At 39.9% G+C, this 11866-nt stretch overlaps 1 protein-coding gene and 1 pseudogene across 1 annotated transcript; one reads left to right on the forward strand and one right to left on the reverse strand.

The window, feature by feature from the left end:
* Positions 1–171: 171 nt before the first annotated feature.
* On the reverse strand, positions 172–3175 carry LOC148295127 (uncharacterized; annotated as a pseudogene).
* A 2459-nt stretch (positions 3176–5634) lies between these two features.
* On the forward strand, positions 5635–6756 carry LOC110753159 (uncharacterized). The gene has a single exon (XM_021953982.2). It carries the CDS (start codon positions 5635–5637, stop codon positions 6691–6693), a length of 1059 nt encoding a protein of 352 aa, XP_021809674.2. The 3' UTR covers positions 6694–6756.
* The last annotated feature ends 5110 nt before the right edge of the window (positions 6757–11866 follow it).

The following is an 11866-nucleotide window of genomic DNA, read 5'->3' on the forward strand; positions in this document are numbered from 1 at the left end:
TGATGATTAGATCATCCATGTATACCAGCACGATAGCTAATTTTCCTCCATTAGCTTTGACGAATAAACTGGAATCTGCATGGGTTACTGAATAACCACTTCGGGAGAGAAACTCAGCAATCTTACCGTACCACGCTCTTGGCGCTTGCTTCAATCCATAAAGTGCCTTTTTCAGCTTGCACACATACTCGGGATGGACTTCGTTCTCAAATCCTATTAGTTGAGTCATGTAGATTTCCCGATCTAACTCCCCATGCAAAAACGCATTCTTCCCATCCATCTGGTACAAGTTCCGATCTTTGTTGGCTGCAAGTGCAAGTAGGACTCGTACGGTCATAAGCTTTGCCACTGGACTAAACGTTTCATCATAATCTAGTCCATATTGCTGAGAGAAACCTCGAGCCACCAACCGAGCCTTGTATCTCTCGACCGATCCATCAGGATGACACTTTATCTTATACACCCATTTGCAAGATATGGGTTTCACATCCCTTGGCTTTGGCACCAGATCCTAAGTTTGATTTTGCTTGAGCGCAGTGATCTCTTCTCTCATAGCTTTAAAACATTTGGAACTCTGTGATGCTTCTTCAAACGTCTCAGGTTCAACTGCTTCTTCTGCTATGGCTGCGTTGGCGTATTTAAGATTTGGCTTCTGTACTCTTGTTGACCTTCTGGGTTGTGACTGTGGAGTCAATATTTCCACTTCACTAGGTCTAACTTCTTCTAGTGCTTGTTGATGTACACCAGTCTGCCAAGGATTCTGAGTAACTTCTTGCTCGTCATCTTCGTCGTCAAGCGAATCTTCATGCTCATTTGAACTCGATCGAATTGGAACAATTTGCTCCCCCAACTTATGTTGCAACTTATCTTCAATTTCTCTCAAGTCTGGTAACACCTCCTTTTATGAGGACCACCAAGATGATGCTTCATCGAACACCACATCTCGTGATGTGTAGCACCTTTAATTTGTAGGGTCACAACACTTCCACCCTTTTCTCTGGCTGTCGTATCCCACAAAGATACATCTAATTGCCTTTTTGTTAAACTTGTTACGTAGATGACTTGGAACAAATACATAGCACATACAACCGAATACTCGAAAGCAACTGAATGTAAATTTCATATCCCACAGTTTCTCGAAGGGCGAAACAAATTCTAACCTTGGTTGAGGAAGTTTATTGATCACATGGGCTGCAGTTCTCATGACTTCAACCCAAAACCTTCATAGCACATTCTTGGCATGCATCATGCTTCGACATATCTCTGCAAAATGCTGGTTCTTTCTCTTTGTTACTCCATTCTGTTGTGGTGTGTTGGCACATGTGAATTGATGACGTATGCAAGACTCTCGTAGATATTGGCAAAATTCATTCGAGGTATATTCTCCTCCATTATCTGTGCGTAGACAGATAATCTTCTTCCCCACTTTTCCTTCAACTGTCTCTCTAAATTCTTTAAACTTTGAAAATGTGCCGGATTTTTCTTTCATAAAGAAAACCCACACATACCTGGAGAAGTCATCAATGAACGTCAACATGTATCGCATCCTGCTATTCGATGGTTGCTTGATAGGCCCGAATACATCAAAATGGATTAACTCTAACGGTGCTTTTGCTTTGAACTTGGACTCCTCGTATGGTAGTTGATGCGATTTACCATATTGGCATCCTGCACAAACCGTATCTGTTCTCACATCAAGCTGAGGCAGACCCTTGATCATTGACTTCTTCATCATCACGCTTAGCTTGTGATAGCTAACGTGGCCCAATCTCATGTGCCATAAATCTGCTGTCTCGTTCTTTTTTGTCTTGTCTACATATGCAGACTCTGCTGACATTACATAGACTGACTCCAGTCGACGTCCCTCCATTGTCGGCATCCCTGAGATCTTGAGGTTTCGATATACCTTCACATCTCTTGGACTGAATAGGACATAGTTGCCTGATGATGTCAATTGTGCTACTGAAAGCAGATTCTTCTTCATGCTTGGAACATGGTAGACGTCTTGAAGCGGCACCTGGTTAGGATTGTATCATGGTGCTACTACTGTCTTACCGATGTGGGTTATCGATAACCTTGAGTTGTTGGCAATCACCACCACATGATTGCCATTGTACTTAGTAAGGTTCTGCAACTTCTCTTTATCACCTGTCATGTGATTTGAGCAGCCTGAGTCGATAATCCAATCATTCTTGTAGTCAATCCTTTCAGGTGACATCACAGCGAGAGCTATCTCATCTTCCTCTATAGTGAGAGATGCTTCCGCATCCCAATCATTCTCTCTTTTCTGCTTTGAATTGGAAGTAGCAGTATTGCTCTCAGCATGCCTTTTGTTGGACCAACAATCTTTCGCCATGTGGCCCTTCTTTCTGCAGTCGTAGCATTTGCCTTCAAATATTTTATTATTCTTGGATTGACCACGGTTGCTGTGAAACTTTGAAGCTCCCCCTGGCCGAGAACTTCCTTCTCCTTGACAACGTTTTCGCCTTGTCACCATCTCTTTTAGATCCACTACCAAAGTGCTCCTTGAAGTTGCCTTTACTTTTGTTGGTGTAGAGCGTTTCCTCCTCACCTTTTAACGAGACCCCTCCCATTTGCTTAGCCATAGCTTCTTGAGCGGCAAGCAAATTTTCAAACTCAACAAGTGATGGTTGAGTAGGCCACCCTTGTACAGAGGCAACGAAGCCTCGGTATTCGGGTCTCAGACCATGGATAATAATTCTTTTTATTCTAGATTCCATAATAGCAGCAGTAGGATCTAAATCAGAAATTTCACGGCATATGGACTTTACCTTGTGGAAGTACTGAGCAATCGTCATGTCGCATTGTGCAACGGATAGCAGCTCGTTCTCAAGAAGCTGTAGTCTTGTGTCATTCCTTTTTGAAAGAGTGTTGCAAAGGTGTCCCATGCTTCCTTTGGTGTTTTGGCTTTCCTTATGTGCTCTAACATTTCTTCTTCAATTGTTGTCTTTAGGGCAAACATGGCTTTACCTGCTTTGATATTCCACTTACGCAAAGTGTCATTGTTGTCTTCTCGTGGTTGTGTGACATCGTTGCCTCTGACGACATCCCAAAGATCTTGGCCTTGCAGATAAGACTCCGTACATGTCGCCCACATGTTGTAATTTTTGTTGTTGAGCTTTGTGATTCCTCTAACTACGTGAAGATCACCCATCGTGTCGGCAGAATTTCGGCAATACCGAACAAGCTTGATCTAAATATGCAAACTTGTAGAGACAAACTCTTCACGACTCAAAGAAACTCCCGCAGAATTAGTCACTGACCATCCCGCTTTGATACCAATTGTTGAGCAAATTTAGAGTACACAACTCTAATTTAGACTTGTTGGAGACAAAACAAGTAAACAATTTACTTGTATTAGGCTCACAAAATATTACAACAAAACAACTCTCAAAGGAAAGACAAACTCTTACAAGGACTCTTTCTCACTTCACTCACACTTCTCATTAGAACTACTTAGCTCTATAACTCACTCTTCTTGTTGACACACTTCACTTCTTGATTGGTTGGTTACATTGATAAGCTTTATGCCTATTTATAGAGGTAGTAACATACTTATGTAAGTCGGCTTTATATAGCTAACCAACCTTGACAAAAGATCCCAGTCACATGTTCAACCGACCTTGAATATATCTTGTAGGTTCTAAGAATTGTTTAGGCGGTTTGCTTACTTTGCTGGGTAGACTTCATTCTAGATTATTCTAGTTTTATTTGTGCAATATTATTTGTGTGAGTTGGGCTTTTACTTTTTTTGGGCTGCTTAATATGTTTGTGGGCTGGGGTTGATATTTTAACAAATCTCTCACATGTTCACATGCGATTGAGCTTAGAAAAATCCTTTTACAATTGAGTAGATACTTGAAAAGGACTTTTTTCGAATGTCGTGGAGACAAATAAACATCAATACTCGATCGTGGGCGCGTAGAGGCTCTTCAACCACTGCATAACACTCATTAGTGGTTGAAAAGTCTCTACTCGCTGACGTGCCACTAATGGTTGGTAGTATTTCCATGTCATGTATCATGCTAAAATGTACATCGTCGTCCAGAATTCTAGGACGTGGGTCATGTTGCTGGCAAGAATTAGTGATGTTCCTTGTCAATTGTTACTCCATGTCAACGTCTGTCGGTGTGTGTTCTAATAAAGTAGGTTAACAATCAATCTTGGTATACAATATCACTTCCTTAGTTCCTTGGGACTCGGACGAGACAAGCTGCACTAATTATTGTTGTAAAGTCGGTGGAGACCAAACAGTCATAAAGTTAGTAAAGACCAAGCCCACATAATGTAATAGTCAAAAGGGCAATAATTATGTTGGGGTAAATTCTTGAAGATGCTTTCATGGGAGGCCATTCTAATTGCCTATAAATAGGCTTCTCCTTCAGTTGTAAATGAAACAACCAATTCAGAGAGAAATTTAAGAAAGAGTGAGTAAGAATCCTGAGAGTGTGAGAACTCTATCAGTAAAGAAAGTTCTGTCAGTGTAAAACCACCAGAACTAAATACAATTCTACTCCCAATATTCAATGGTAATTCCCATACTTTGATTATTTTATTTTATAACATGTTATCAGCACGACAGTCTCTCCACCTTTAAATTTTCTCAGCTCAACACTATGTGGTTATTTCTCTTTCTCCTCTCCGTCATATGCCTCATCTCACTTTACTACTACGACGACGTGCAAACTTTCTTTTTTTGTGATCTCACAATTTTAGTGTTGTTTCATCCATGTTTGTTTAATTTATTTCTTTGTAATATAATTTGGAATGGCGCGGTTTTATACCCCATTCTGTTATTTTATTGTGGTGTAATTTTCATTACCCATCGCGTTGTAACACAAGTTATCATAATAAAATGATGGTGTGATCTTAAAACCCATCTATTATATCTTGAATAGTGGTGCAGTTATATTGCCCACAAAATATAATATGTACTTCCTATATTTTTAGTGGTGGTTTTATCCCCACATTTACTATGGACGGTTTTCACCTCCTATATTTTTAGTGGTGGTTTTATCCCCACACTTATTTTATTTACTGTATGGTGTAGGTTTATTACCCATACGGCAGTATTTATTTAAAGTGTGGTGCGGGTTTATCGTCCACACAACTGCCTTTATTTCCTTTTATTTAAAAGTATGGAGCAAGATTAGTGCCCATACCAGCACGTTTACTTTACCGCACATTTACTTTTATTTAAAGTATGGTGCGGGATTAACGTCCATACATCAAGCAATTTACTTTGTGAATTTACTTTACCGCACATTTACTTTTTTTTAAAGTATGGTGCGGGATTAACGTCCATACAACAAGCAATTTACTTTATGAATTTACTTTATCGCATATTCACTTTCATTTAAAGTATGGTGCGGGTTTATCGTCCATACCAGCAAATTTATAGCACTTTATTTTTATAATCAATCAAAATGAGGGCCTGGAGTTCCTCAAACAATTACAGGGCCTGAAGTTCCTATTAATAAATGGCTTAATGTCCCAAATCCCAAGCCTGAAATTTTGGATAAAATATACATGATATCTTTGGCCTGAAGTTCAAAAATATATTAAGCATGAAGATTATTGCGAATTCTAATGCATCTCATTTTTCTTTTGAAGATGGCAAATTTGGCAAAATTGGAATTCGCTGCCCTAGACATTTCTGGGGACAACTACCTATCATGGGTCCTGGATGCCAAGATCCAACTGCGTGCTAATGGCCTTGGAAAAGCAATTGAAGATGGAAGTGATGCATCACCTGAGGAAAATGCGAAGGCCATGATTTTCCTTCACCGCCACATTCATGAAGCGCTGAAAAGCGAATATGTGGTGGTTGATGAACCATTGGTCCTGTGGAAAGCTTTATGCGAGAGATACAATCATCAGAAAACGGTGACTCTCCCAAGAGCTAGATACGAATGGACACACTTGAGATTTCAAGATTTCAAGATAGTGTCTGAATACAACTCAGCTATGCACAGGATCACCTCCCTTATGAAATTACGTGGTGAGAATATCTCTGAGGAAGATATGCTCGAAAAAACTCTGAGTACATTTCATGCCTCAAATGTGCTTCTGCAGCAGCAATATAGGCATAGATGTTTCACGAAGTACTCAGAACTTGTATCTTGCCTCTTGTTAGCTGAGCAGAACAACGAGCTTTTATTGAAGAATCACCAATCTCGCCCAACGGGCTCAGCACCACTTCCTGAAACAAATGCTGCATCTCGGGAAGTGAATGCCACCTTATCTTGTGGCAGTATCCACAAACGTGGGCGAGGAGGCAAGCGTGGCCAAAGGCAAAGGAGAAGAAAAGATCGTGGTGCTCATTCATATGGCTTGGGGCCAAGGAACAATCCATCCACGAATGGCAAAACTGCATCCAGAAATAAGGGAAAAGCACAAACAAGCCATGTGCCCAGAAATGATGAAAGCACTTGTTACAGATGTGGTGCAAAGGGACATTGGTCGCGTACATGCTGTACACCGAAGCACTTGGCGGATCTTTATCAAGCTTCACTTAAAAACAGGAAAGTGGAGACAAATTATGTTGTACCAGATCCGCCAGCCATAGACGGCTCATCTGAAATATCACATCAATTAGACAAGATGCATCTAGATGTTTCCGATTTTGTTGCCGAAAGGGGGAATGAAGTTTATGGGTCCGAATTGGATTAGATTCCTTCATGTAACATTTGTATTATCTGAAGCACTGTTTTTTTCTTCCTGTCTTCATTTCAATCCAATAAAAGTGGCAATGTTTGAATGATTGTTCATTGATTCAACTTATTTTATTTATTTGAAGACATGGATATAAATTATGGATTCCCCCAAAACACGAGCTCTAGCAAAGATATTTGTTTTGCAGACAGTGAGACTACTCATACAATCCTTCGAGATCGAAAGTATTTCTCAAACTTGATGCTTACAAAAGCAAAGGTAACAACCATATCAGGTCCTGCAGATCTGATTGAAGGCTCAGGAATAGTCCAAGTTATGTTACCAAATGGAACAATACTGTCCATTCAAGATGCCTTGTATTCATCTAACTCCAGAAGGAATCTGTTGAGTTTCAAAGATATACATTTGAATGGCTACCATGTTGAAACAAAGAATGAGGAAAACATGGAATATCTTTGCATTACTTCCAGTGATACCCCAAAGCGTATACTAGAGAAGCTTCATGCGCTCTCATCAAGATTGTACTATACAACCATACGGACAATTGAGGCACATAGTGTCATGGACCAGAAGTCCATTGACTCAAATACTTTTAAGCTTTGGCATGACCGGTTGGGTCATCCTGGATCCACCATGATGCGTAGGATCATCACCAACTCTAAGGGACATCCCTTATTAACAAAACACATTATGGTATCAAGTGACAGCTTTTGCCAAGCTTGTTCACAAGGGAAGTTGGTGATCAGACCATCACAACCGAAAGTTGATGTTGAGTCCCCATCATTTTTGTAGAGAATCTAAGGGGACATTTGTGGACCTATTCATCCTCCCTGTGGACCATTTCGATACTTTATAGTCTTGGTGGATGCATCTACCCGATGGTCACATGTTTGCCTTTTGTCCACTCGGAATATGGCATTTGCTAGGCTCTTGGCTCAGATAATTAAATTGTGAGCCCAATTCCCAGATTATCCCATTAAGTCTATTAGACTCGATAATGCTGGTGAATTTACATCTCAAACTTTTGATGATTACTGCATGTTGCTAGGCATTGACATTGAACATCCTGTTCCCCATGTTCATACTCAAAATGGCTTGGCAGAAGCTTTGATTAAGCGTCATCAATTAATAGCACGCACATTGCTAATGAAAACAAAGTTGCCAGTTTCTGCTTGGGGATATGCCATTTTAAATGCAGCATCTCTGGTGCGGTTGAGGCCCGTCACCAACATTCAATATTCTCCAATACAACTTGTGTTGGGTAATCAACCAAATATTTCACATTTAAGAGTTTTTGGTTGTGCGGTATATGTGCCTATTGCACCACCGTAACGTACTAAGATGGGCCCTCAACGCAGATTGGGAATATATGTTGGCTTTGATTCACCATCTATCATCAGATATCTGGAACCCCTAACGGGTGATATCTTTAGGGCACGATTTGCGGATTGTCATTTTGATGAGATAATTTTCCCACTATTAGGGGGAGAAAAATCTGTTCCTAAAGAACAAGGCAAACTCGTTCCTGAAGAACGACGTGAATTATCGTGGGATGTACCCACTTTGTCTCATCTCGATCCTCGTACCGCTCAATGCGAAAACGAAGTGAGAAGGATCGTTCACATCCAAAGTATTGCAAATCAGATGCCAGATGCATTCAATGATGCAACAAATGTGACGAAATCACATATCCCAGCTGCAAATGCACCTGCAAGGATTGATATTCACAATGGACAAAGCAATGCGCCAGCAAATGGCTCATCTGTTGCACACCTGAAGCATGGCAGACCACTAGGCTCAAAGGACTCAGTTCCTCGAAAGAGGAAGTTGATGGCCAAAATGAATCCAAATGAAATAAATGGAGAGCCCACAATTCATGGTTCAAATCCCTCTCAAGAGGGACAGGTACTTCCTGAAAAGGAAAATGTCCTTGATGAGACACGTGCTCCTGAAATGGCAGCTGTACCTGAAAGTCAAGAAATCTCCATAAATTATACATCTACTAATGAAACAGAGATGAGATAATCATCGATAATATATTTGCATTCTTAGTGGCTACTGAGATCATAAAAGATGATGATATTGAGCCTTGCTCCATTGATGAATGCACACAGAGACAGGATTGGCCTAAGTGGAAAGATGCAATCCAGGCAGAATTAGACTCTTTGGAAAAAAAATGAGTGTTTTTGGACCCATTGTTCCAACTCCACCCAATGTAAACCCTGTAGGTTACAAGTGGGTATTTACAAGAAAGCGCAATGAGAAAAATGAGATCGCGAGGTATAAAGCACAACTTGTTGCACAAGGTTTTTCATAAAGGCCTGGAATTGATTATGTGGAAACATACTCTCCAGTAATGGACGCAATTACGTTCCATTACTTGATAAGCTTAGCGGTTTCAGAAAAACTTGAAATGAGACTTATGGATGTCATTACCGCATACCTGTATGGAGAGTTGGATACAGACATATACATGAAAGTCCCAGAAGGACTTAAGCTGCCTGAAGCAGCCAGGAATAAACCACGGGCCATGTTCTCAATCAAATTGAGAAGATCATTATATGGGTTAAAACAATCTGGGCGAAAGTGGTATAATCGTCTCAGCAAATATTTACTAAAGGAAGGATATACAAATGATCCTATTTGCCCATGTGTGTTTATTAAGAAATCAGAGTCTGGATTTGCGATAGTGGCAGTATATGTCGATAACATGAATCTAATTGAAACTCCTGAAGAACTCAAACGACAACTGATTATCTCAAACGCGAGTTTGAGATGAAAAACCATGGAAAGACAAAATATTGTCTTGGCTTACAGATTGAGCACAGTACTGATGGAATTTTGGTGCATCAATCAAATTATATTGAAAAAGTATTAAAGCGGTTTGGCATGGATAAAGCCCATCCACTTAGCACTCCAATGGTCGTTCGGTCGCTTGACACTAAGAAAGATCCATATCATCCAAAAGGGGATGATGAAATGGTCCTTGGTCCAGAAGTACCATATCTTAGTGCAATAGGTGCTTTAATGTACTTAGCACAATTTACCAGACCTGACATAGCATTTTCAGTAAATTTGTTAGCAAGATACAGCTCTGCTCCAACAAGCCGACATTGGACCGGCGTTAAACATATTCTACGATATCTTCGTGGAACGACAGACATGGGCTTATTCTATTCCAGTGAATTGACCAATGCCCCAAGTATTGTTGGGTATGCTGGTGCAGGATATCTCTCTGATCCACATCAAGGACGCTCACAAACTGGGTATGTGTTTACATGTGGAGGAACTGCAATCTCATGGCGCTCAACAAAGCAAACGTTGGTAGCCACATCTTCCAATCACTCAGAAATACTTGCCCTCCATGAAGCCAGTCGTGAATGCGTTTGGTTAAGGTCAATGATTCATCACATCCGAAGCACCTGTGCCTTGCCCTCAACAACGGACACTCTAACCATCCTGAATGAGGACAATGCAGCTTGTATTGCTCAAATCACAGGAGGGTACATCAAGGATGACCAGACCAAGCACATATCACCCAAGTTTTTCTACACGCATGAGCTTTAGAAGAGTCAAGAAATCAAAGTCAGACAAATCCGTTCAAGCGATAACTTGGCAGATCTCTTCACCAAGTCTTTACCCAAGTGCACATTCCAGAAGCTAGTGCATGGCATCGGATTGCGACAACTCTGCAAGCAATCAAATTAGAGCATGCAAAATCAGGGGGAGCATTCAAGAGTCCTCTAACAAAGGACATAAGTGCATTGTACTCTTTTTCCTTCGACTAGGGTTTTTCCCACTGGGTTTTTCCTGGCAAGGTTTTAATGAGGTAATATGAGCGCACTTCACATTACCCTAATGTCCCAAATGATGTTGTACTCTTTTTCCCTTCGCTTAGATTTTTTCCCACTGAGTTTTTCCAAGCAAGGTTTTAATGAGGCAACCAATTAAGGGATTCGTGGTCTCCAAGGGGGAGTATTGTAAAGTCGGTGGAGACCAAACAGTCATAAAGTTAGTAAAGACCAAGCCCACATAATGTAATAGTCAAAAGGGCAATAATTATGTTGGGGTAAATTCTTGAAGATGCTTTCACGGGAGGCCATTCTAATTGCCTATAAATAGGATTCTCCCTCAGTTGTAAATGAAACAACCAATTCAGAGAGAAATTTAAGAAAGAGTGAGTAAGAATCCTGAGAGTATGAGAGCTCTATCAGTAAAGAAAGTTCTGTCAGTGTAAAACCACAAGAACTAAATACAATTCTACTCCCAATATTCAGTGGTAATTTCCATACTTTGATTATTTTATTTTATAACAATTATTATAATTTGAACAAGTGACTTTTTGCATTGCCATGCATGATGCGCGCCCAGGTGTGACATTCCATATTGTGTATTTAAGCACTAACATAAATACACAAACTATTATTTTTCTTAAAACCCATCAATACATTTTATACATGTGCAAGTCTTTTCTTACTTTTATATATGCTGGTCTACTAGAAAATGTCATGTGGCACTACAACCACGCCAAAGGACTAATAGTGACCAGTGGCCCCGACATACATGTAGCTCTATGTACTGTTCTAAGATGTGTAATGGCCCTCCCAATTAAGATATGCTCTGCCCCTGTTTGGGTTTGATTTGTTGAACCTGCTTAGATCTTGTGACGAGTTAGAGACGAACGCATATGGTTATTATGCTATTGGTTTTAGGGAATAACTAATTAAGAAGGGCATTCATGTAGATAGAATCCAAAAATTTCAATATTTATTCGGACTGTTAATAGGGCAATTAATTTGTTATATTCTTAAATTCCAGATTGTTTGGGATTCAATTTGGTGGACTTTATTTCTGTAAATTCATAAGGTTGCTGTGTGTTTTTGTTGATATAATTTGTAATAAAGAAAATAACGAATGGAAAATATCAATCAGGCCACATCTTTAGTTATATCGTGTGACCGAAAGTGGGAAATGATGTAACAAAAAGGAAATGCAATAAAGTGATTTCCAGTTGTCTTCGGTTGGTCTTTAGCAAGAATTTTGTTCGTTCATTTACATACCCAAAAAAAAAAAAATTCTCATTTTCCAAAGATCTTTCAAAAGGAAAAGGACAATCGTCACATAAATGTGTTGATTTAAAGTAGAATTATACAAGCGGCAGAAATTATCT

Source organism: Prunus avium, chromosome 4 (assembly GCF_965620075.1).
Source record: "Prunus avium chromosome 4, drPruAviu1.hap1.1, whole genome shotgun sequence".
NCBI lineage: Eukaryota > Viridiplantae > Streptophyta > Magnoliopsida > Rosales > Rosaceae > Prunus > Prunus avium.

What these genes read in the sequence shown, in the direction of transcription:
- LOC110753159 (XM_021953982.2), top strand. Translation starts at nt 5,635, where the DNA reads ATGGCAAATTTGGCAAAATTGGAATTCGCTGCCCTAGACATTTCTGGG.